This window comes from Mycteria americana, chromosome 18 (assembly GCF_035582795.1).
Source record: "Mycteria americana isolate JAX WOST 10 ecotype Jacksonville Zoo and Gardens chromosome 18, USCA_MyAme_1.0, whole genome shotgun sequence".
NCBI classification, from domain to species: domain Eukaryota; kingdom Metazoa; phylum Chordata; class Aves; order Ciconiiformes; family Ciconiidae; genus Mycteria; species Mycteria americana.
Genome location: NC_134382.1, coordinates 2,733,834 through 2,758,688, shown reverse-complemented (window position 1 = coordinate 2,758,688; position 24,855 = coordinate 2,733,834). Strand labels below are relative to the sequence as shown.

The 24,855-nt window shown below is 52.2% G+C and overlaps 2 protein-coding genes across 2 annotated transcripts; one reads left to right on the top strand and one right to left on the bottom strand.

The window, feature by feature from the left end:
• The first annotated feature begins 657 nt into the window (after positions 1-657).
• On the top strand, positions 658-12,655 carry SLC2A1 (solute carrier family 2 member 1). Its single transcript, XM_075520605.1, has 10 exons — positions 658-821; positions 5,505-5,597; positions 9,367-9,527; positions 9,721-9,961; positions 10,325-10,487; positions 10,568-10,755; positions 10,870-10,974; positions 11,076-11,177; positions 11,480-11,683; positions 12,061-12,655. The coding sequence occupies exons 1-10, from the start codon at positions 804-806 to the stop codon at positions 12,256-12,258; spliced, it is 1,473 nt and encodes a 490-aa protein (XP_075376720.1). The 5' UTR covers positions 658-803; the 3' UTR covers positions 12,259-12,655.
• A 3,760-nt stretch (positions 12,656-16,415) lies between these two features.
• On the bottom strand, positions 16,416-24,518 carry ZMYND12 (zinc finger MYND-type containing 12). The gene is made up of 7 exons (XM_075520635.1): positions 24,204-24,518; positions 22,554-22,725; positions 21,405-21,574; positions 19,876-19,998; positions 18,887-19,007; positions 17,770-17,915; positions 16,416-16,620 (listed from the first exon to the last, which is right to left on the bottom strand). The coding sequence occupies exons 1-7, from the start codon at positions 24,228-24,230 to the stop codon at positions 16,501-16,503; spliced, it is 879 nt and encodes a 292-aa protein (XP_075376750.1). The 5' UTR covers positions 24,231-24,518; the 3' UTR covers positions 16,416-16,500.
• Between the last annotated feature and the right edge of the window lie 337 nt (positions 24,519-24,855).

Sequence of the window (24,855 nt, the reverse complement as noted above, 5' to 3'; positions counted from 1 at the left end):
GGCAAGCACACGCACGCACAGCTGCGCTCACCTGCACGGATGCACCCGCACCCTGACGCAGACGCACCCCGACGCGTTGCACACGTGCACACGCGTGCAGGTGCATGCAAACGTTTGCACGCCCACACGTGAGCACACGCATGCGGGTGCACGCGCACATGGGTGCATGCACGTGCACAGAACGACACAGCGGTGCGTGTGCGCGCACGGGTACGCAGACACGCGTGCGTGCACACACGCGCACGGACACGCAGCTCAGGGGCTTGCAGCGAAGCGCTTGCACAAGCGCGCGCACGCGAACAGGCACGCGCACGCGTGCACGCTCGCGTGTCGCACAGACCGGCGCGCACGCTCGCGGACATACGCCCCCGGCCTTGCACGCTCACCCGCGCGCGAACGCAGGCGCACACACCCTTGCACACTCACGCACGTGCACACCCCCTCCCACGCACGTGCACGCCCCCCGCCCCCGCGCCCACGTGCAGACCCACACGCGCTCCCCCCCCCACCCCGCGCGCCCCCTCCCACGCCCCTCCCCGCCCCTCCGCGCCCCGCCCCCGCCCCGCCCCTCCGCGCCCCGCCCCCCCCCCCGCCCCGCCCGGCCCCGCCCCCTCCCCCGCGCCGCCCAATGGGCGCCGCCGTCCCGCGCCGCCGCGCGCCCCCTGCTCGCCCGCGCTCTTAAGCCGCTTCAATGCCCCCGCCGCGGCCGCGCGCCACCGCTCCGCTCCGCCGCGCGCCGCTCCGCCGCCCCCGGCCCGCCAGCCCCAGCCCCGCCGCCGCCCCGCCGCCGCCCCGGGGCCGCCATGGAGACCGGCAGCAAGGTGAGCGCGCCGCGCATGGAAGGGCCCCGCCGGCCCGGCCCGGCCCGTCCCGCTCCGCTCCGCTCCGCTCCCCTCCCCGCCCCCCCGCCCCGCGTTACACAACCGGAGGAGGAACGCTCGTCCGCGGGCGATCCGGGCGAGGCGTGAGGCGGCGGGCGGGCGGGCGGGGGGGGGGAACCGGGCTGCGTTTGGCCCCCTCGAGCCGTCAGGCGCAGCCCGCGCCGCGGACACGCGTGGGTGCCGCCACGCAAAAAAAAAAAAAATCTTTTTTAAAAAAAATTTTACCTTAAAACCAAGGGAAAACAGCCCAAAACCACCCACCCCGCAGCCTCGGCGCTTCGCAGCGCGCCTGGGAGAGAGTTTCGGGGTAACCCCCTCCCCCGCCTTGAGGTGAGAAAAATGCAACGGAAAGAGCCAAAGAAGGCACTTTTGGCCCCGTTTTGGCTGTGGGGAAAAGGCCACAAGGCCCCAAAACCGCGGAGTTTGCGTTTGGGGGGGTGCAAGGCTGGGGGGGACGGGACCCCCCCCGGACCCCCCCCGGCGGTGCTGGGCTATGGCGGGGTCGCATCGCAGCGTGAGCTCTCTGCACCATTTTGACCCAATTCCCATCGGTTCACCCCCCAAAATTGAATTATTAAATAATCTAAACTCGCTCGGCTGGTCGGCAGCAGCCAAGTCCTCCCAGCGCCTCGACTTGCCCCACATAAATTGATTTGTAATAACAAAGGTGGGTTAAAGCGATGCGGCGTCAGGCCCTAAATGAGGACGGTGAGTTAATTGCGGCAGGGTCGTTAACATTAGAGCCCGGGTTTCGCTTGTCCCGGCCTCGCCCGGGGATGCTGCCCCCCAGATATTCCCTCCTGGGAGTGTTTTGGGATATATTCAGGTATATAGGGTTTCTTTTTCCAGGGAAGGAAATAAAAAATTTGCTCCGTGGTGGTGCAGACTGCCGGGCAACATGTAATTAAAAACAAAAATAATAATTTTATTCCAATTAAAGATGTTACGGGAACGACTCCTCTTATTTTTCTCCCCAGCAAACAACTCCTTATTTTTCCCCCCAGCTTTGGAGCATTGAGAATACTAGGTTTTTTTAAATTTTTATATATATGTAATATTTCTTAAAATTATTTTAAAGCTGGCTCTACCCCAGCGCAGTTTTTTTTTGGGGCGAGGTGTGGGTTTGGGGCTGGGAGCTGGGAACGTGACGGCCGGCAGCACGTCGATGGGGGGAGGAATTAAAAAGAAATTTGCTCTCGTAACGAAGAAATCTGATGCGCTGCCGGCCGGGTTTAACTCCGGCTGCCGAAATGGAGCCAGAGACGCGCTCCCTCTGCTTTTCCATCTTAATAACTACCCCATTAGATAAATTTGAGTTAGAAATGATTAATTTTTTTTAAGGTAATTAATTGCAGGAACAACTTGCGGCGCTCTGATGGGTGACGCTTAAATCCAGAGAGTATTTTGCAAGGAAAAAAGGGATTTTTATTGAAGCAGCCGGTGGTAGGGATGCTGGGGGTGCTGGGAGGTGGGGGACGAGCTCACCCCTCCACCCTTAACTTAGTATTATTGAAGCTGGAGATGCTTTTCTGCCCACGGAGCTGGGCTGCTCTGGCTCTTTGCGTGCAAAAACATCTCCCGGGCTTGTCGCAGACGCTCTTGCGGTTGTAAAACTCGGAGGGCTTGTGTCGCCGTCCCCAGCTGACCTTTAAGAAACAAAATAAAAAATAAAATAACATCGCTCTGACTCAGCTTCCCCTCACTGCGAGTTTTCTCCCATGCTGATAATCACCCAAAATCTCGGCTGATCCCCGCGGTGCCGGTGTTACCTCCCTCTTTGGCTGCAAACCCCCCCGTTGGTAAATGTCGGTGCTGTGGCACATGCCGTGGCTTTAGGAGCAGGTTTTACCCGGCCCTTGGTGGGTGCGTAAGTTTTTCCTGGGCTGGGAGCCAGCGTGCAGCCGTGTTATCCCGGGCAATGGCTGGATCCGGTTATCTTCACTCTGGCGAGCGTGCAAACAAGCGTGCAAGATGCTGCAAGGCTGCACCCCCTCCCCACAATAACCCCCTGCATCCATCCCAGGACGGGACCTCTTGCAGTCAGCCTCTGGGATGCTTGTTAAAGCCTCGTGCCTAATTTTTATGGGCTCCCATATGAAATTCCTTCCTGGGACACTTTTAAAAATTTTTTTTTTTTTTTCCTAAAGGGATTATTCATTTTCTTGTTCTATGAAGCAGGCAGCATCCTGAAATCCTTCCACACAGGAGGAGAAAAAACAAAAAGGGTAAAAAAAAAAAAAAAGAGTTGTAAAGCCAAATGCAGCCCGCTTGGGGGGCTGCTGTCACCCCATGGGTCAATATCTCCTTTGAGCATCCCGGCTTCCATATTCAAGTGACAAAGGAAGCAGGAAGCAGCAAAAAAACCCCCATGAATTTATTAAAATTACAAGCACTGCATTCGCCATCCTATAGGGTCTAGGAGTTGGTAGGGAAAAAAAAGACAAGTGTTGGATATCTCCAGGCTGTAAATAAGTTTATTAGACAAAAGCAAGAAGGGGAAGTATGTTGTGGTGTGGGTTTTTTTTTCCTTAAACTCCAAATAAAGCTGCTGTTTTCTGCAGGCAGTTAAGGAAAAAAAAAACACATCCCAACAAACCCTGCGTGTGCTTCTGCAGAAGTTTCCCATGCAAGGCTGCCCTTAAAAATCAACTTATTTATTTATTTTTTTCCTAATTCACCATCTTAAGCCTCTCCTTTAATGGCGAGGTTAAAACTGAAAGGCTCCTGGATCAGGCCGGGCAGCGTGTTTGGAGCTGGGAAGCCTGAAGCGAGCGGGAGGAGCTGACTCACGGTGACCCTGCCCGGGGAGAGCCTCCAAAAATGCCGGCAGCCTTCCTACCAACTCTGTCCCTTCACCTCTTCAAGCTGCTGGACTTTAATGGAAATATAAGTTGGGTTTTTTTTTTTTGCAAGAGGTTGAAATTGCAAAAGTAACTTTAAATAAAGGTAGGGGTAGGGGCTGGTGTTGGAGCGAAGAGGTGTTGCTGCCTGCCACCTTCTTGGAGCAAAGTTCACACCGGCGTGGTGCGTTCCCATCCCTGCGGCACGCTGTCGCCGTGACTCACCTGCCCGCTCGCCGTATGTGGGGGATTGCCTGTTGGCTTTCCTGGGGCGGGCGAGCCAGCCTTTAGTGATGCAAAGTGAAAATTGCTACCCCAAAAGTGAGGGGTGGCTGCCAAAAAGCAAAGAAAAATTACCCAAAACCCCATAAACCCCCCAAAACAACAACAAAAAAATTCCCCCAAACCACCCAAAGACCAAAACAACCCTCATTTTTTTAATGACGTTTGTTCAAGCACAGGTTGCTTTCGGCATTCCCGGTGTTGCCCATCGCAGTTTTGCGGAGCAGCGGGAGGATGGATAAGGTCAGAGTCAGGATTTCAGATTTTTTGCGGCTTTTTCTTTGTTTTTCTGGGATGCCAGCAACGTTCCAGCCTGGTTTTGCCCTCCCAAGCAGAGCATTTTCTTCTCGGGGTGGGTTTATTCAGAAGCACTGAACAAAACCGAGTGCCCAAACCTCCCTGATTAGTTGTGTTGGGGCCAAGCCTAATTAATGAGCTTCATTAATGGAGCTGGCTTTATTCCCTGTTGCTTTTTCCCTGCGAACTTTAATGCGGGGGGAGGCGGCTTGGCCAGAGAGGCGAGGTCAGTGAGCAGCACTTACTTATATTCATTTATATTACTTGTAAAAGATTAAGAAAATGCTTCTTAAATAAGAAAATATCCAATTTTTCTTGCATCTGCTTTGCAATCAGCCCTCCTGATTTAGGGGTTACATTTAGGTGGGGTCTGACTGGCACCAATCCCTTGGGAATATTAATCTGAGATGCCGGGGGAGCACCCCTGAGTTGGGGTGATGCACCGGTACCTGGGATAACCGGGGAGAGCCCAGCCCCCTAATTTAAGGGGCTTATAAATTTCACGTGGATCATCCCAAAGCTGATTAACTGGGAATGTCGGATCCTGGTTCTCAGAGCTGAGTGCCGGGAAAATCTCCTGCCTGGGATAATTGGGCTGTTAACGAAGGTGGCCCGAGCGCTGGCCTGCCCTGACCCCGCTCCCAAACAAGGCTCCGATTGTCGCTCCGGCTTAAGCGGGAGGAAGAGGAGGCGGGCGAAGGGTTTGCCAAATAGCCGGGATTTTGCTTAGTGACTGTTAATTAGGTTCTGATGCAAAAACTTCGTTAGCGGTGGCTGTCCAGGACATCCTTGTGCCGATGCTGGGACGATGCTTGGCCGGCGGCGTCCCTGCAGCGTCCCCAAAAGCATCTCACACTGGCGTGCTGCCCGGGTGTCATGTGGAGCCCTTGGAGGGGACCCTGCAAGCCCAGAGAAAACCTCCTGCCCCAGTCCAGAGGCAAAAAATTCCTGGAATCCCCAAACAGTATTTTTTTAAGCCCAAAAGAGTATTTTATTAATTATTTTTTTCCCCTAGCCCATGTGGATACCATAAAAAAGCAAGTTTTCTCTTGTATCCTGCGTATTCCTGCTCATGATCTTATGAGCAGCCCTCCTCCTCTTGCTGCTCCCTGGAGAGGAGTGCTGGAGGACCCCTCTGATGGGGGGGATGTAGCCAGGACCCCAAGTATAACCCCTCTTTTTTTTCTTCCCCCTTTTCCTGCAGATGACGGCTCGCCTGATGCTCGCCGTGGGAGGAGCGGTGCTGGGTTCCTTGCAGTTCGGCTACAACACTGGTGTCATCAACGCCCCGCAAAAGGTGAGCGTGTGCCGAGCCACCTCGCCGTAGCAAAATTCCACCCTCCCGTGCCCGAAAACAAACCTGCATCCGCTGCCAGCCTGGCTAAAATAGTACATCCCGCTAGGCAGCTTACTGCCTGTAATGGGATTTGCGAGGGAGTTATTTAGCTCCCGCCTTCCCGGGAGAATTAGTTTCCTCCTTGCTTAGTGTTTTTGCTGGGAAGAATCCCAGGAACGTGTGCAGGATGCTCTCCGGGTGGAGACTGGCGTAACTTTTAACCTCGGATTTAGCAAAGGTCCGGGAGCTAATTAGGGTTTGAGTCATCTCGAAGGAGGGAATAACCGCTCCAATGGGAGCTTTGCATCCCAGAGCATCAGGGGCAGGACAGCCCCCGGAGGAGAGAGGGTCGACTGGGACGGGCTGCCTGCAAAGGGGGATGGAGAGCAGGCGGTGTTTGCTCCTTCCCCTAGCACAGTGCCAGGACCCTCCAGTGACTCGTAGGTACGTGGGAGCCTTGAAAAACTTGACTTTCCCCAAATTTTGTGACTTTTTGAGGTGTTAAAGGCTTGGAAATGTTAGCTCAGAAATCCCATCTGGTGCTTGCAGCATGCCCTGGGTAAAGCTCAGCTGCCAGGGTAAGGCATTGAAAGACGAACCGGGGTCCAGCTGCTGCTGCGTGAGAGCAGAGCCTGTCCCCGAGCATCATCACGGCCTCTGGTGCACCATCCCAAATGATTAAAACCACCAAGGCAGGATTCATGCCACGAGATTATTAATCCCATTACCAGCGATTGGGCTGCAAAATCTCGTCTCAAGTGCCAAAAAAACTCCTTGCGGGAGAGAAGACCCTGTGCAAAAACTTCCCAGACCCCCATCAGCGTGGAAAGAGCAAAAAAACCTGCAAATTGCCTTTATTCAAGGCATTGCATTAAGTTGTGTTTAATCACGGTGAGTGGCCTGAGCAGGATTTCACGCGGTTGGAGGCTGCGACTCCCGTCCAGCACCCTTGGTGCTTGCACCCACAGCCACGGTGCACGCATCCGTCTGCCGAAAGCATTGCCCTGCTGAAAAATCCTGACCCGTGCTCGCCTTCACCTGGACCAATCTGCGCTGGCGACGTTCGTGCTCAGCTGGCAGCGAGCATCCTCCTCCGGAGAGGGGCGATGGGAGCGGCGTTTCAGACAGCGGCAAGCTGGGAAATCCCTGGAACTGTGCTGAGGAGCTGCTTTCTGGCATCTGCCCTCGTTTTTCCCCGAGCTCCGGCACCGTGGGGAGCAGGCGCTCTGTAATTACTGCCTTGTGTTGGGTTCGGCCCTGCATCCCAAGGACGCGTGTGGTTTCCCTGCGGCTGAAGGACTTTTCTCCATCCTCTCCTGACCCAGGAGATGCTGCTCTGGGTGACGCGGGCAGGGACCGTGTCTGAGCTGGGGTCTTCCCTTGGGGCTGAGCTCCGGTTCCTACAGACCCCCAGCAAAGCAAGGTCACCCCCGATGGGTGTTGCTTCAGTTTCCCTCATGCGTTTTAGGATTAAACCCTTGGGGCTCAGGCCAGGGATGGGCTGTGTATTTTAGGGGTGAGTCACCCAGTGAGTGATGCTGCGTTCGGGGTGCAGAATTGATGGGGGAAAGGATTTGGGGTGCTCTGTATCGGGGGCACGAGGGGAGGCAGGATGGGTGTTTTCCTGGGTAGCAGGATGCTCTGGGCATGGGGGTTCATCCCACCGTTAAGGGTGGGGATGCATCGGGGTGCAGGATTGGGGATGCATTGGGGTGCAGGATCGGGGTGCAGGATTGGGATGGGGACACATCAGGGTGCAGGACTGGGATGCATCGGAGTTGGAACGGGGAGGCATTGGGGTGCAGGATGGAGATGGACTGGGATTGGGATGCATCGGTGTGTGGGGTTGGGATGAGGATGTGTCAGGATAAATTGGGGTGCAGGATTGGGGTTGGGATGCAGGATGGGGATGCATCGGGGTGCACTGGGGCAAAGGATTGGCATGGGGGTGCATCGGGGCTGGCACGGGGATGCATGGGGGTGCAGGACTGGGATGCATCATTCCCTGGCTTCAGCGGTGCAAGTGCAGCAGCATTTCGTGGCAGCAGCTCCCCGCGGCTGGCGGCCTCGCAGGGAGGCTTCTTTCTCACGGGGAGGGCCGAGCGCCGGTTTTGTGGTCCTCTTGATGTAGTCCTCTCGCTGCTGAAACAGCGGCTTGGTGTTTGTGGGGTGTTTGCAGACGTGATGTGTGGAGGGGATGGCCCGAAACTGGGCGAGGGCTGGTAGAAAACACTCGGCTGAAATGAAATGAGGATGAGAGAGGAGAAAAAAACCCTGACAATTTTGAGAAATGCAGGGTTTTGGTTTTTTTTTCACGCTTTAAACTTTCACTTTAAACTCCTAATTTTTTGTCTCCTCCTCTCCCAACAACTGGCTCATCATGGGTTTTTCCATCCATCCTTTTTTGCAGGAGGAAAGGGTGCCAGGAGGGGGGTATTTGGGTGCTATTTTTTGAAAAGCCAAAGTGCAGCCCAGTGTAGCTCAGCCAGCGCTGGGGCATCCGCTGTCGCTTGGATTAATTTTTTTCTGCTTCAAGGGGAGAGAGCTGGAGGCCTTTGAGGAAGGTGAGGAGTAATTTAGAGCACAGCAAGGTTTGGTGGGGTGTGTGCAGAGACCTGCTTACGCCCACCGAGAGCCTGAGCCAGTCCTGGGTTCTCCAAATAATAATAATATCAATTATTTGTTTTGTTAGAAAAAGTGCGGGGAAGCCCCCAAAGCATCAAAACCTCCAGGAGAAGCAGGAGGCACATGAAATCACTTAAAATCCTAATGGTTTAGGGGCTTTGTAAAAGGAACGACTTAAAAAAAAAAAAAAATTACATTATTGAAAGTGAAGCATGGGGTATATTCCTTGTGCTGCCCCTGCCAGGGGCTCTCGTTTGTGCTTGAAGCGATAGGAAAACTAGAAAACGAAGCGCGATTGTGCAAATGCTTAATCGGGAGCTGAGCACGTGCGAAACCCTTTGAAGCAGCGAGGTCTTGGAGCTCCTTGATGTCCAGCAGCAGCTTCCCCTGCTCGCATGAAGCCTCTGCTCCTTCCAGCCAGGGTTGGTCAGAGAACACCCAGAACACCCTTACTTGAAGCTTTCAGCAGTGGGCTGGCTTTAAAAATATATTGAAAAAATATATAAAAAAGGGTGTTCTGCGAAGACGATAATTAAAAACAAGTGCTTGTCTTGGATGTTGGCGTTGCAGAAGCATTGCAGTATTATAGCAGAAGTATGGCGTTATGGAAGTATTGCAGAAAAAAACCCTAGAAATTAAATTCAAGGGAGTGTCGAGGGGGATGGGAATTGATCAGCTGCCTGGATGACCCTGCTGTCTTCCTCACCTTCCTCCACCATCTCTGCCGCCTCCCCCCTGCCGCGTGTTGCTTCTCCTCCGGTGATGGAGGCATCCCTCCCTGCCTCCCATGCCCCAGGTAGGAGCGTGACCTCCCTGCGGCTGCCCGGCGAGGGGAAAGAGGTGTTTTGGCAATGCCGAGCCTCTCTCGGCAGGGCGAGACCAGAACCTGTCCGGCTGCATTTCCTCCGCACATCCCATCAGGTTTCCTCCCTTGGGTTGGAGCCGAGCCACCGGCTGGGCGGCTCCCGGCTTTGTGACGCATCGTCTTGTGAGCCACGTTCACCGGCCAAGGGTCTGTAGGTGGCCGGGCAATTCATAACACTGGTGGCACAGATGAAATGGGGATGGTTTTAACCCATGGCTTCGTTTCTCCCCGCTCTTGCAGGTGATTGAGGACTTCTACAACCGTACCTGGCTGTACCGATATGACGAGCCCATCAGCCCTGCCACCCTCACCACGCTCTGGTCCCTCTCTGTTGCCATCTTCTCCGTCGGGGGCATGATCGGATCCTTCTCCGTGGGGCTCTTTGTCAATCGCTTTGGACGGTGAGCACTGAGCATGGCAGACCTGTGGTGGACCTCAGTGGGGGGTTTGTGCAGCCTCACCCCACCTCGACATCCCAGGGGGTGGCTTTGGGCATCTCCCTCCTGCCAAGAACTCATGTTTGGGTTCTCCCAACACCCCTTCAGCCTCTCTGAGCCCTGTGGTCCTCACCGCCCTCCTCCCTTCCCTCCCCAGGCGCAACTCCATGCTGATGTCCAATGTTCTCGCCTTCGTGTCCGCCATCCTCATGGGCTTCTCCAAGATGGCTTTGTCCTTTGAGATGCTCATCCTCGGCCGCTTCATCATTGGCCTCTACTCTGGCCTCACCACTGGTTTTGTGCCCATGTACGTGGGCGAGGTGTCTCCCACCGCGCTGCGGGGTGCGTTGGGGACCTTCCACCAGCTTGGCATCGTCTTGGGCATCCTCATCGCGCAAGTAAGTGCTGGAGATCCAGCCGGGAGCAGGGGGTTCCCCATCTTTGATGCTGATGCTCATCAGGGTCTGCAGGGGATGGTTTAGTGCAGCAGTGCAGTGTTGCCCATGCTGTGGATCTGTGTGGTCCTTCAAAAGGAGATGAGGCTGGAGGGATGGACCTGGAGCTCAGCAAGAGCACGGGTGCTGTGAGATCCTAGGGTTTAGGATGGGCAGCTTCATGATACGATGTCTGTTGGCCACCTGGAAGCAATGCAGCTGTCCGTACCCCTCTGATGGTTGTCCAAGCCTGTAGTGCACCCATGAGCAGCAGAGTTGGGTCCAACTTGAGTTGGGAAAGTGTGGCTCAACCCCTCTCATCCTCAGGTGTTCGGTTTGGACTTGATCATGGGAAACGACTCGCTCTGGCCACTGCTCCTGGGGTTCATCTTCGTCCCTGCCCTGCTCCAGTGCGTCATCCTGCCCTTCGCCCCTGAGAGCCCCCGCTTCCTCCTCATCAACCGCAACGAGGAGAACAAAGCCAAGAGCGGTGAGTGACCCCCGTCCCCGAGCTCGTCCCACCACAAAGGAGGGTCCTCAGCCACTCCTGACTCCACCTCTTCCCCTTAGTCCTCAAGAAGCTGCGGGGCACGACGGATGTCAGCAGCGACCTCCAGGAGATGAAGGAGGAGAGCCGGCAAATGATGAGGGAGAAGAAGGTCACCATAATGGAGCTCTTCCGTTCCCCCATGTATCGCCAGCCCATCCTCATTGCGATTGTCCTGCAGCTGTCCCAGCAGCTCTCGGGGATCAATGCGGTGAGTTTTGGGGGGACCTGGATGCCGCGGGTCAGCTTGTTTCACCCAGAACGTGGGTCGTGCTGGCTCCAAGACATGACTCCTTTCCTCATGGCACATCCCTGCCTGTTGTAGGTCTTCTACTACTCCACCAGCATCTTCGAGAAGTCAGGTGTGGAGCAGCCCGTCTACGCCACCATCGGCTCCGGTGTGGTGAATACGGCTTTCACAGTTGTTTCGGTGAGTTTTGGCCCCCCAAGCTCTTGCAAGCGAAGGTGGAGAGAAGGGGGCTTTCCTCCAGGCTGGGGACATGCTGATGGACACCTGTCTCCATCCAACAGCTCTTCGTGGTGGAACGAGCCGGACGCAGGACCCTCCACCTCATCGGCCTCATGGGGATGGCGGGGTGTGCGGTGCTCATGACCATTGCCGTGACGCTGCTGGTGAGTGGTGGGCGTGGAGGGAATGGGTGGGCTGGGAGGAGGTCCTGTGCGCTGCCCCTCACTGTGGTGGCTTGGAGGGGGAGGTCTGGTTGGAGAAGAGGAAGGGCTTGTCCTCCTGGAGGGGGATGGCCGAGTGGTCCCTACTGCCCTCATCTCTCTTGAGGTCCCAGAAATCCAGTCTCTGATCTGGAGAAACCTCATGGCTTCTCTGCCAGCACCACGCTGGCTTGATTCTCATCATCTGGGATGGCCAGATGCTTCGTCCCCCCCACCAAACCGACCTTCTCTCTCCCTTGGACTAGGACCAAATGCCCTGGATGTCCTACCTCAGCATCGTGGCCATCTTCGGGTTCGTGGCCTTCTTTGAGATCGGTCCAGGCCCCATCCCTTGGTTTATTGTGGCAGAACTGTTCAGCCAAGGCCCTCGTCCCGCTGCCTTCGCTGTCGCCGGGCTGTCCAACTGGACCTCGAACTTCATCGTGGGCATGGGCTTCCAGTACATCGAGGTAATAATCTCCTGATGCTCTGGGTGGGAGCAGGGTTGGGTGCCACGCCTCACCCCGCACCAGTGGGTTGCGTGACTTACCCTGAGCCCTAAAACCTGGGCTGAGGTGCTTTGGGTGGGTGAACGCCCCCGGGGAAGAGGGACGGGGCCAGGGTCTAGGGACGGAGCAGGGAGCTGGACTTGGTCCTTATGGGCCCCTTCCAACTTGAGATATGACGGGGAAGGAGGACGCGGGGCTCGGGCCACGGTGGCAGGTATGGGCAGGGCGGTCACTGGACGGTCCTTCAGCCGTGGTCCGTCACTCCACTCCTGGCACCGGTGGTGGAGCACCGTCTCCGTCCCCACGCTCACCCCCTCCTCCTCTTTTCTCCTTCCCAGCAACTCTGCGGCTCCTACGTCTTCATCATCTTCACGGTGCTGCTAGTCCTCTTCTTCATCTTCACCTACTTCAAGGTGCCGGAGACGAAGGGTCGGACCTTCGACGAAATCGCCTCGGGTTTCCGTCAGGGGGGAGCGAGCCAAAGCGACAAAACCCCGGATGAGTTTCACAGCTTGGGCGCCGACTCCCAGGTCTAACCCGCCCGCGGCTCCGCCGGCTCCTCCGCCCGCCCGCCTTCTCTCCCGCCTTCCTGGGGGTTGAGTTTTTAAAACGCTTTGTACAGAAACCAGGCAGGAGGGAGCGGGGCCCGGCTCGTGTGCATACACCCCTTTCCCAGACTCCCCCACTGGTTTATCGGGGACAGACTGACCTATTTTATTATTATTATTATTATTGGGTTTTTTTCTGCTAGAAACGATTTTTTTTTTTTTTTTAGCTGGTTTGGCGTCCAGGATTTCAAAGCCAATAGATGTTTTAAAAACCAACCACGCAGCCTCTGCCAGCGGGAGAGCGGCTCCCTTTTTTTAACGATGCGATAGGTCATTTAACGAGAAATCACGGAGCGGAAGTTTTTAAAGCTGGAAACTTTTTTTTTTTTTAAAAAGTTCTAATCGTAGAAAAATCACGTAAATTGACTAAATCTAAACTGAGTTTTTTTAACACCCCCCCCCCCCCCAATCGAGTGATTTTGTAAAGCAGTCTCATTGATTTCAAGCCCCCGGGGGGCTTGCGGGGGGATTTCCCCGCCCCGGGGGAGCGCTGAGGACGGCGTGGTCGGCAGGTCACCAGCCCGGAGCAGAGCCTCGTCTCCCCCAGCGGCTTCTCGTCTCCTTTGCCTGGGCGTCACCCCGGAGGGGAGAAGGGGAGGGAGTGTCTCGGGGGGGGGGGGGGGGGGTGTGTGTGTCAGTTTAATCTCGGCAATATTTGCCTGATGGTGAAGCGCCGGCAGAGCGAACCGGCAGCCGCACGCCCCATCGCTACCACCCCCTGTCCCGGCCTCACCGGAAACCCATCATCACACGGATACATCCATTTCCTGCTCTGTGTATAGACTGGAAGATATTTATATTATATATATTTTTGTTCAATGGTTGTTAATAGTAGACGTTTAAGTTATAGCGGTTCTGATTTGACAAGCAAAGTACTGTAAATATTCTTGGAGTATATTCACGTTGTATAATGTATACAAAAAGGTACAGATGCACAGGTCTAGTTTCTATAGCGACTAAGAGGAAGCTTGTACATGGTTAGGAGGACTTTTGTATAGTTCATTACCTGCACTGTAGTGGTGTCTATTGCACTGAATTTCAGGCTGTAGTATATTAAAGAAAGGAGAAACACTGTCCTTTTTCAAGCAAAACTGACAAAAAAACCCCAACCCCTCACAAAAAGCATCCCTTCCCCCTGCGGGCAGCTGCTGTGGGAGCTACTGGCACATTCCCGAAGCCACAGGCAGTTTCTTACATAGGGGTTTTTTTTTTTGTATTTATTTGTCTGGTTTGGAAGTGATTACACTTGACCACACTTGAAAGAAGATAAAGGTAGGAGGGGGGGGGAAAAAAATCTCTATGTAAAAATACCCTGTGATAAACTCGCCGCGTCTCCCTGCAGCACAGCGCCTGCGGAGCGTGCGCATCTGGGGTTTTTTTTTTTGTTTTTAAAAAAATACATGACAATAAGTGCCAAGAGGAAGGTGTGTGGCGTGCTGACAATAAACGAGGAGGTGTGCAGCGACCCAGCCGGCCGCGTCCTGTGCCTTTATTTTGGCTTAGCCGGGCTTTCCCCTTCCCTTCGATCCATGCTTGTGGGCAGGGGGGGTTTCTTCTGCCTGGTCCTTGCTGCGGGATGTGCTGCTGGATGGGGAAGCTCGGAGTGCTGCAGCCCCCGCCATCCCCGCATCCTCCTGGCATGTTCGTGCCTAAAACGCCGTCCCTCGAGCCAGGCCTGACCGGGCTCCCTCCTAAGCTGTGATGGGGAAATTCATGGCCCGGCACAGCTCAGAGCCCTGCTTTTGGGGACGTGGCTTGCAGCATCTTTCCTGAATTTGGGGTTTGCTGGGAGCAGAGTGGCTCTGCTCCTGCTCGGGCTCCTCGCTTGGACCGGAGCTGTCCACGCAGCAAGGTGCGGCCAAACAGGCGTGCCGGCGGCGGTGGGGCTCGCAGAGGCGCGGGTCAGCGGCTCTCCGCAGCACGGCCGGCGAGCACGTGTCCCTGCAGAGCTTTTCCTCCATGGGAACAACTCCCTCCCTGGGCGTACGACGGGATTTGAGTTGCCCTGAGCAGCCCCAGCTGGCACCCACCGCCCTGGAGCTGGTGCCATGGGGGTACCTGCCTGGAGCTTTGACCTGCTCCGTCCCCTCGCCGGACCCCAAAACTTGCCCCCGGCTCTGCCCGTGGGGCCGTGAAGATCGTCTGCTTTGGGACGGAGCTCTCGCCTCTTGCTGCGAGCACCTGAGCAAGGCAGGGAGGGAGGGTGCTGCTGCTTGGCGGATTTTTTCCTTTCCCCTTGAACTGACAAGGTGCCAAGCTGCAAGCCTGGACACTTTCGGGCAAAGAAATGCTGATCTTGGTCACTTCAGGCTTTTTTGCTATTTAGTGAAACATCTCTTTGCCCTGAAGTGCATGTGCTGGAAATGGCTGTCGGAGCATGTCGTAGGAAACAGCTCTTGTAAAAGCTTCTAAAGCTCCCCCAAATGTTCTTTATTTGCCCAGGGCTCTTCTCATCGCCCGCACTAACGTTTCCATTCCCAGCCCTTGCCCGTCACTGCTCCTGGAGACGCTCAGCTCCACGCAAAGTTAATTTTCACGCCGTCTTTTATGGCATTAAAGAGCCAGAAGCAGTGACACCGAGCCGCTGGCCTGGCACGTCGGGCAGGCTCAGCCTGGCTGCAGAGCGTCCCGGGGGATTACTGCCACGATCGAGCCCACAACTCCAAATCCCCGGCCACAGTGACCCAAATCCTCCGCGTCCCGAGGCACTGTGCCAGCAGGCGCAGTCCCCCCCGGTGTCCCCCGTCCCGTGGAGGTGGTCGGTCTGGCTGTGGCGAGACCTGATGAGGACGGACGTCTCCAGCAATGTCTCCCGTAGGAGTATTCGGAGGTCTCCCACCCGTCCCCCAAGCCTGTCTGCCCTGGGGCCCCTTGTGCACCCCGACCAGCGCCATTCCCCCTGTGTAATGAACACCGGCTGAAGCGGAGGCTTTCCCTTTACCGACAGCATCAATCCCTTCTAATTGCTCAGGTCCCAGCTTGACGAAGCATTTAAAAAGCGTACTTGACTCCATCCCAATTCAGCAAGGCAATTAAATGCACTCATAAATCCTCCTCAAGTAAATGAGACTTAATCGTAGGCTTAAAGCTCAGCTGAATTCAGACCTTAGCAGCAGGGCGAGTTTCCCTTAACCTCTTTCCCAGCTGTGCGAGGCCGTCACATGCTTTGGCGTCTGAGCGAGCTCACCAGCCAGACTCTGTCCTGTCTCGCTCTCCCGGGGTCTCCTCTCGCCCTTCTCCAATGTCTCTTTACCTTCACGCCGAGGGTCACGCGTACCCTCTGCCCTGCCAGTCTCCTCTCTGCAGAAGCCCACGAGAGCTGCAGGTTGGGAGTGTGCGCAGTGGAGGTCTGAGGGCAGAAGCGTGTGGTGACACAGGGGACTTCCTCCTCTTGAGGTTGGCGTCAGAGTTAAGGGGATGCCTACGTGCTGGCGAGCTCTCAGCCATGAGGAAACCACGTCTCCTTTAGGTTGGAAGCTCTGACTGGAGCTAGCTGGCCTTTTAATCCTTTCCCTCAAGACTGCTTACGGTCCCTCATGCTGTTCTTGTGGTCACTCCTGGGTGCGAGTTCTTCCACGAGTGGAACAAGTGAGTCCCTCGGTGCCCAGAGCTACGAGACTCCCCTAAAGCTCTGCAAAAAAAGAGGACGTAGATTTGGAGGCGGAGGGGCACTGCAGAGAGGTGCGACACCTGATCGAGCCCAGCCAGGTCCTGGGGAGCAGGTGTCAACCACCCAAGTCAGGTATGCAGTGAAGACCTTCCCTGTGTCCCTCCCTGGTATCTCCCTCGCCAAACTGGAAGGCAAACTGAGGAAACCAGTAACAAACACATCTGAGCTGGTCTTAGCTTCTGGACAGACAATGTGAGGAGGTAAGAGGCTGTTCGCTTATTCATAAATCATTAGATAATGATGTATGCACCGTGTGTTGGTTGTGCTTTTGTTTCCCACCCTCACGCTGTTATTCTGTAAGGCTCTACAGAGGTTGATCAGCGCGTGAAAACTAACTCCAACCAAAAAGTTTGATTTTCAAACACCTGGAGGCAGAAAGGGACACGTCTGGAAAGATGGCAGCAGCAGAAAGGACCTCCGGCTTGTAACGCTTTTTATTTTCAGCAGCCTGGTTAGACAGATCACCTAGCCAAACACCTGGCTCTGGCAGAAAGAGTTCGTTATTTTGTGTAGGAAGGCTTGGAGTTAATCAACTTTAACAAATGACCGATGGCTTCTAGAGAGTCTTGTTGGGGCAGTTGTTTCAGCAGGTCAAAGGCTTTCGTCCCCACCTCACGAGCCTGGAGTGAAACAGAAAAGAGAAGGTAATTGCCAGGAATTTGGCTTTTCTCAAGGGGTAGCTCAAATACCTGCAGAGGCTCATTGGAATCGCTGCACTGGAGCAGGTCCAGGCTCCAGCCGCTCAGCCGCCTGCTCCAGAGGGTGACCTGCACAAGCTGCTTTACAGGAGAGAGTAAAGCTGCCAACAGATATCATATTCAGGATTCGGTGGTGCAGACAGAAGAGATTACTAACCCCAGCCCCCCGCGCTGGAGATCGTTACCTCCCATGCAACACAGCAGCTCATCTGAACATTCCCAAAGCTATTTCAGGAAAAAACCAGCTGTATTGACTCGGTCTGAACTACCTCATGTCCCTCAGTAGCTCTTCCAGGGATTAGACATTCTCGCAATTCTAAAGCTGTGCCTTTTTTCTAATTTGAATTTGTTTCTTTGTGTCTTCCAAACACTGACTCACACCAGCATGGCTTTCTCTGATACAATGAAGAGTAATCTGTATTTCCACCCTCCAAAACACAGGCAGAAGAAACTCGGGCTTTCGAGTGCTCAGCCTGAACAAAGAGGCCTGATTTCCAGATGGTCACTCAAAATCAACAATTCCTCAAAATCAATGATTTTTAAGGCAGGGAATTGGGCACTCTGAAGTTAGCAGTCGCAGCTGAATTTTTTAGCCATAAAATACAGGGGTGCAAATTCAAAACTGAATTATGGGGTCCAATAGAGTATATAATGGTAATTACAGGGAGTCTGGCTCAAGGAGAGATACGTGCAAGGCCCATGTCCTGCTGACTGCATAACATCTGACCTGATGTCTAAATGCAGCCTGTGACAGGCAGCTACACTGCCAGGATATCCCAGATAAAGGACAAACCCAGAAAACGTGGGTAACTACTGGATTCGCTGTGGATGGCCTGGCAGAGACCAAAACAGATCCAAGGGGCTTTATTAGCCTCGACAGAGCGCAGATCACGAGCTGGCTTCACGCAGAGCTACTGAGGCAGCTTTGTCCTCGGTCATCCAGCGCTCCGAGGCTGTTGTGGACTCAGGAGAGGCGCCAGGTGATCAGAGGCAACTGGCTTCGTGAGATGGGGCGAGCACTGAAGCAGAGTTAGGCAACCCTCCTGGACCCTTTCACCAGACGAAACTTACCTTTGATAAATCCATGCTCAGGTAATAAAGCATGGCAAGAGCATGCAAAACTCTGGCAGTTTCCCCAGGTTGTTGCTTTGGTGCCTGTTCTCTGACATCTAATACTGCATTCAGTACTCGGATTGCTTCTGCTTGCTGGGCTTCAGCTGCACGGAGAATGAAATAATCTTGTCGGATGTATGTATGCATGCAAGATAATGTATTCAAAACTGTCCAATTATCTCTTCTAGACATCAAAGCATTTCTACTACAAGCATCAACGCGGTATCCCAGCTCCATGCAAATTCCATACCCATTAACAGATATCTTTTCATCCAGTCAGTAATTGTGTTGATTAGCCTTTAGTAAGGATGTGGAGTCATAACAGCTGCATGAAAAGAGCAACTTTCATATGCCCGGCATAACCAAAGATGGTATCGTGTAGCCCTGTCTTGGTGTGGTTCCTACTGGGTGGAGACAATGCCAGGTAAAGGGATTTGCAGAAACGTTTCTCTTCTCTGACAATATTCTTATTAGCATAGATGGTAGAAAGAAGACAAGGACCAGAGTCTAGCCTGACTTCAGTGGAGCGTAGGGCAGTACCATGCACACTAACGTACTTCCTAATGCTTTGTGCACTTTTATGTCCTAGTGAGAGACTCCCCAGCGTGCTCTCCAGATTAATACATCCAATTATCAGTACACGCTATTCCATCGTGTCCTACTCCTTCAGAAGACAGAGTTGTAAACCTGCCTAAGTGAGATGAAATGTCACTTTCCCATAATTAAATGGAGACAAAGGAGCTGCAGAGAAATGAGAATGTTGAAGTGGAATTGAATCCTGAAAGGCAAAATCTTGTATTGTTACAGTCCCTGCCAAGGGCGCTGTGAAAAGGAGCACGTAAACAAAAAGGGCAAAGCTGTGTTTCCACTTGAACACCCTCATTCCTAAAGTGGCCTTGTTTGTTTTATCCAGCACAATCCACTGAGCATCGACATCAGAAATACCCGTGATTCCCATTAAATTCGGTCTACAGAAACGCCACGCAAAACCCAACGCTGTAAATACGAACAGTGGGATGTACGGATTCTTTAAAATCCCGTCTTCCAAACGGTTCTGCGCAATAGTGGTACTTACTCATACGGTCTTCACTGACTTCCTTGTCCTCGGTGAACGGAGACATTTCCGGTTGTGACTTGAGAATTTGCTCCTGCGCTTGAACTGACTTCACAAGAAAGGCATGCCAGATGTCAGTTACCTATCAGGAAGCAGATGAATTATTTCACTTGTATGAATACACGCTATTTAGCAACTAGTTGTTCTATAAACAATGTGTCCTGCAATGCGCGTCCCTACCACAATAACCGGAGTGCCTGCTGGTTAGTGAGCTGGCTGCTGCCAAGCTGGATGTTTCACGTAGAGATCCAACCACTCTTCTCCCAGCAGCGGCCGTGGTTGGAAGCTCACTTCTCCATCTGACTCTTAATTTTCATCAAACTTGAAGAAATCTAACTAAATTGTTAACCAAAAGCAAATTTGGTTGAAGTTTGCAAGGGGAGTGGAGGCAGACTGCACAGCTGCCAAAGCCTCGTTTCCACAGAAAATCAAGCTAAACAAATGAAAGCTCATTTTTTCCAGTTATTAGCGCGATTAGGTAACTGTTACTTCCCTTGCTTGATCATTCTGTTCTGACAGTCTTTTATCAGTGCGACTTTTCTTTGATTCTCAGTGTAAATTTTACGTGGCTCGTTTGTATCCCATTGCTGCTCAGCAACTCTTCCCTGGCTATGGAAACTCCTTGGCGACCCTCTCTACTTGTGGGACTCTCTTTAACCTCTGGCACAGGGTATTTGGTAGCAAAGCTATTTTTTAACAAGGTTTGGCTGCCCAAATTGAAGACCACTTGAATAACAATTTTTAACCGAGTACAGAATTTCTCTCTCCTGGTTTTAACTCAGAGAAATATTTAAGTATGAAAAGGGTTTCTGAGATTGATCCTAAAAGGCAACGCTGGCACTTGATATGGTCACCATCATATTAAAGGCAGTCAGAAACAGGAAAAACATTGGAAAGAGCACAGAAAAAAACTGGGAAATATATAGAGGATGACCTTTGGTTTTACCAACCTCAGTATACAGCGAGTTTGCTATGTCCATCTTGTTCTGGCGAAAGAAAACATTAGCCATGTGGAAATACCCTCCAGAGGTCTCAATAGATTTTAGTCCAAATGTAGAACTAGCAAGGTAAATCTGAAATCGACATTAAAAAAAAAAAAAAAGCAGAAATTTAATGTTCATACCAAATCTGGGAAATTTTTAATTATGGATTAATAATATTGCAAGCATTCAGGTTTTTTTCTGCGTAACTATACCCTTGGTTATACCTGATTATGACTGTAAAATGTGGTACTAAAAAAGCTGTATTTTGGGTTTTATGCAAAGTAATGCAAAAAAGGAATGGCTTTTATGCAAAGGAATCACTGTAAATCAGTGCCTCTGCCTCGCTGGGGCAGAGGAACCTTATCACAGCGTGTTACCCCGTTCAAGCATGGGGCAGGTTCCCCACATCTCCTCCTCTCACTGTGCAACCCGTATGTCTCACGTCTTCAAATGCACAACCTGCTGCTGCTTTTCAGCTCTCCAGTCCTGCCCGTGGCGCCTGCTTCTCCCCCCGAAGCCCCAGCAAAGCCAGGGGAGTGGGAAGGCAGTGGTGCATTCCAGCTATTCTGAGCTGGCGTGTGACTCTCAGCAGATCTCAGACACGCAGCCAAAGTTCAGGCAGGTCTCGGGCTGCTCCGACGTAGACCAGTGACTTGCTAATAGCAAAAAACTATTACCTGACGCCCTTTCAGGCACCAGATTCAGGGTACCTAAAAAAACTATGACACAGCAGAGAATCTCTCCCAAAAGGTTTACAGACTAAGCAAAGACAGGGTTGTATATATTATAATAGAAAGGATCTCATTCTCCTCAACCGTATGTCATCATTTACGCCCACACAAAGCTACTATCAAATTCAACAGTAGTGAGTATACATCACTCTGCAGTGGATAAATTTAGTCTACACGGGACATAAATAGGATGTCGCGGAGTTCATCTGCCTTTGGGGGATCAAATGACAGGCAAAGCATCATCAGGAACACAGCTGGCAATAACCACTTCAAATCTGACAACCTGCTCTCGTGGCTAAAAAGACTGAATTGGGGAAAACGCTACTGAACCAGACACTTAAGTAGTTAAATAAGGCATTCATTAAATAATGGCTGACAGAGAACTGCTGTCTGATAGAAAAGTATTGAGGAAAATAACAGCCAAAATACAAAGTAACTTATCTGTTGAATAAAAGGCAACTATACCAGTTTGGGGTAGGAATGTCTGTTCATCTCGGGACCGTAACCAAGCCGACAGATAAATTTATAAGCAGATGCAGTAAAGACAAGGTATATGTCAAGGGAATAAGGATAACTGGTAAAACACAACTTTGGTAACACATGGATATGCAGGTGTCTTAGATCGAGACAGCTCCAGTGTTCACAACATGTATCCCCTCGGTACCTAAAATCAGGATTACAAATCTCTCTGCTGGGGTTTTCATGTCGATCTGGAAGCGTTAAGAGAAGAAAAATTGAAGCGTTTCTGTATTTGAGTTGGCTTACATCATTGGCCAGGTGATATAAAGCCTGTTCAAAGTTTCCTTCAGCAGCATAGAAAAGTCCCAGACTACGATGTAATTTACACTGAACAGCAACACTGCAGTCTGGAGTTCTGAGGACAATCCACTGAGCTTGGGAGAGATACTTAGATGCCTCCGGAAGATGGCCAACACCTGAAATGACACATAGAAATAAGCAGAATAAAGAGCATTTTTTAATTCAGAAAATTAGAGAATACTGCCCATTCATCCTTCGCAGAAGTTTGATACGGAGACCTAGTTTGTGGGCTCCCCACTTCTCTCCTGAGTGCTCCTTAGTCGAGCAGGTGTTCAGAATCTAATTTACAGACAGGCTGACTGTCTGGAGCTACCAAAGAAGCCAGAAACTGTTTATTGCATTCAGTATCTCTGAAACACGTGTTCAAAACAGGTTAGCTACAGGCAGGCACTAATGACTCATGTATTATCACACTAGAATTACTCATGAGATTTTTTTCCCCTTCTCTCGCCACACCATTTACGACAATCCTTGAGATAGTTCAATTCTGCCAGCAAAGCATTGTGTGCGCTCCTGTAATGGCATTGATTTACAGCGATTCCTCAGTCCTTTACGTCTGCAGCTGAGGAGGGCAGTTCTCCACATGCAGAGTCCTAATTTGACATTTTTTATAAAGCATACAGTCGAGAAAAAGCTCCGCTTCAGGCAGAGAGTGCTTTTGTGAATGAACTGAGGCATTCCTCTGATGCAATGGCCTCAGAAATGTTTGCTGGTTCCCTGAGATAAGAACGCAACCAACCACCCTCGGGAATTTAATGCTTCTGAGAGTCATAGGAAGCCACAGAGGTAAAGAATGGATTTTCATACTGCTTCTCTTGTGGGAATCGGTAGAGATGGAGAAAACATTTCATTTGCTTTCATTGATCTCTCATCACCGATGAGCGATTCTTTTCCCCAAACCCACACAGAAAAAGGGGGGCGGGGTGTGACTTCTCAAATCTCTCTGAAATGCCCTTGAGGCAGGGCAGGGCAGAGGCATGGCACAATGTTGAAACACAGAGCTGGTCCTTCCCTGATAAATGGTAAAAGGAAACCAGAAACCTGACCCATGGGAGGTCTTGCCCTTGCCAACTTTACTATTTAGACAATACTTGCCAGTGGAGGCCTCAGCCAAGAGGAGATAAGCAGGCACCAATTGCACAGAATTTGAGCCGTACACTTCAGTACTGAAACGCAGCGCATGCAAAGCTGCAGGTATTGCTTCTTTATGCTTTCCTTCCGAAACAAACTCCTGGGCTGTGCTGTACGTGAGATCGATGATGTATTTCTGCAGGGAAACATAGTAATGGGACCGAGTGAGCAGAGGATAAGGAGAAATAAAACACACGGTCTCTTTATACACTCAAGTTTGCAAACTGTAAAACAGGGATTGTAATGTTGTTTGTGTCTGTAATTAACAGATGGAAATTAAAGCTGTCATATTAGAGCCTGGCTTTCATTCCTACTTCTAGCAGGAACAGCTTTGGACATCCTCCTAGATCATGTGGTGTCTTATGAGACGAAGAATCCTTTATGCCTACGAAAAAGGGCTAATAAGGCTGCAGCAATAAAAGCTGTGAAGCACAGAAAATGGTCATCACAAGACCATAGAAAAGATTAGACAAAGGGGCTACGGCAGGCTTTTGCTGATGGTAATAACGGTGACTCATAGCAGGCAGCAGAGTGTATGGTTTGCCAAGCTGGTGCCAAGCTGCAGGAGACGCAGTCTGGAAGCGAGGAGAGAGCTCCTCGTGTGGTGCCGCAGCTTCCTCCCACCCTCTCCCGGCCAGTTCTGGGCCTGGTATTTTCGGCACGGAGTCTGGAAAGCCAGTCAAAATCAGAACACCCTAATGGACAGCATTACACTCCTTGGGTGTATATCCATCACCCAAGGCGGGTTTGGTGGTCAAGCAGCTTCTGCAGGATTTCTGTTTGTTGTCAGAATCCATCATGTTTCCCGTACGTATAGTTGCTTCCTGCCTTTTGCTGCTTCTAGTAGTCTGCACCGCATTTGGTCTTTTCACCCTTTGCAGCATCTGATCTATTCACCAGCTCCATAACCGTATCTCCGTTTGAATGCCTGTTCATTGCCGAGAGCTCTACGCCAACTGTAGATGTTGTGCCCTTACAATGTGCTGAGGGATGCCAGCAAAAAAGAGCCAGGATGCTTATTTATCTATTTCTCTTTGCTTTCAGCGTAATTGTTGCCAACTCCCAACACTTCTGCATTGGCTTTTCACACAAGTGGTGCAACGGGAAAGCTGCCTGGAAAGAAATCTTGTTGCTGGTGTGCCTAGCAGTGCTGCTGTGGTAAGTCAGCAAGGCACTCGCTCTTCTCTTGCTAGGAGGCACGGGCAGGCCTGTGCAGTGAGCGCTGGCAGAAAGTACCGTTTTACCTCTGTGTTGCCTTCTGTCTTACAGCTGTGGCTGAGCAGAGGGCAGAAAAAACAAATTGCAGTGCTTTTGGAGGCCAGGCTTGGGCATTTTGCTGAGCTTCAAGTGCTTAGAGAGAGGCAGAGAGAGTCATGCCATGGGTGAAGGAACAGCTCAGGACAGGCAACCTCAAGGACAGCCTGTGAATGTTTCCAGGAGGTCCTGGCTGAGATAAAGGGACAACCTTTCTGGATAAATGAGAGCTTTGAAGAACACACCCCAGGGTGACAGCATCCTGCTACAGCAAGGAGAGCCAAGAGCTAGAAAACACAGCGGTCATCCCCTCTCTATCCCCTGAGCTACCAGCATGTAGAGACTGAAAAAGGCACGCACCAAAACCAAGCCATCTCGGGGGAGCATGTGGTGCCCAGGAGAAAGTCAGCACGTGGTCAGGGCAAGGAGTAATGAAAGCTGTTGTTTAGCAGGCTGCCTCTTCTGTCCATGCCACTCTTTCTCTGTCGCAACTGGCACTGGCTTTGGCATGTGGGTATCAAGCAGATTGTCATCTGGGGAGGTGCTGGAGATCAGCATCATTCTTCTTTTACCCCTTGTCAATAGGATCATCGCTACTTCCCATGATGTAAGCTATCTTAAAACATCTGCAGTGAGGACAGCCTAAGGGTTAGACTCTTGCACAGCTCCCAGGAGGAGAAGAAAGGGCAGGAGACAACAGAAGCCCTGCAGCACTGAATATTTAAGACTGCGCAGTTACAAGCCTTGGGGGGATCGTTAGCTTTGGCCCTGCACTGTTTTTCATCTTTCGTGTAGCCTCACACCCCCAGGCCTGCGCACTTTGGGCTCTTTTCATGTGTGTTGCAATTACAGAGGTTTCTCTGAAGGTGCCCCCACGCACGTTTCCCCCAGTTGGGGTTTGAGGTGGCTGAGGACCCCAGCTCTGCTCCAGGTGGGCGCAGGGGGTTGGGAACACACTCGGGGTTCGGTGCCACATTCATTTACTCACTCACAGGCAGCAAAAACGATGGCG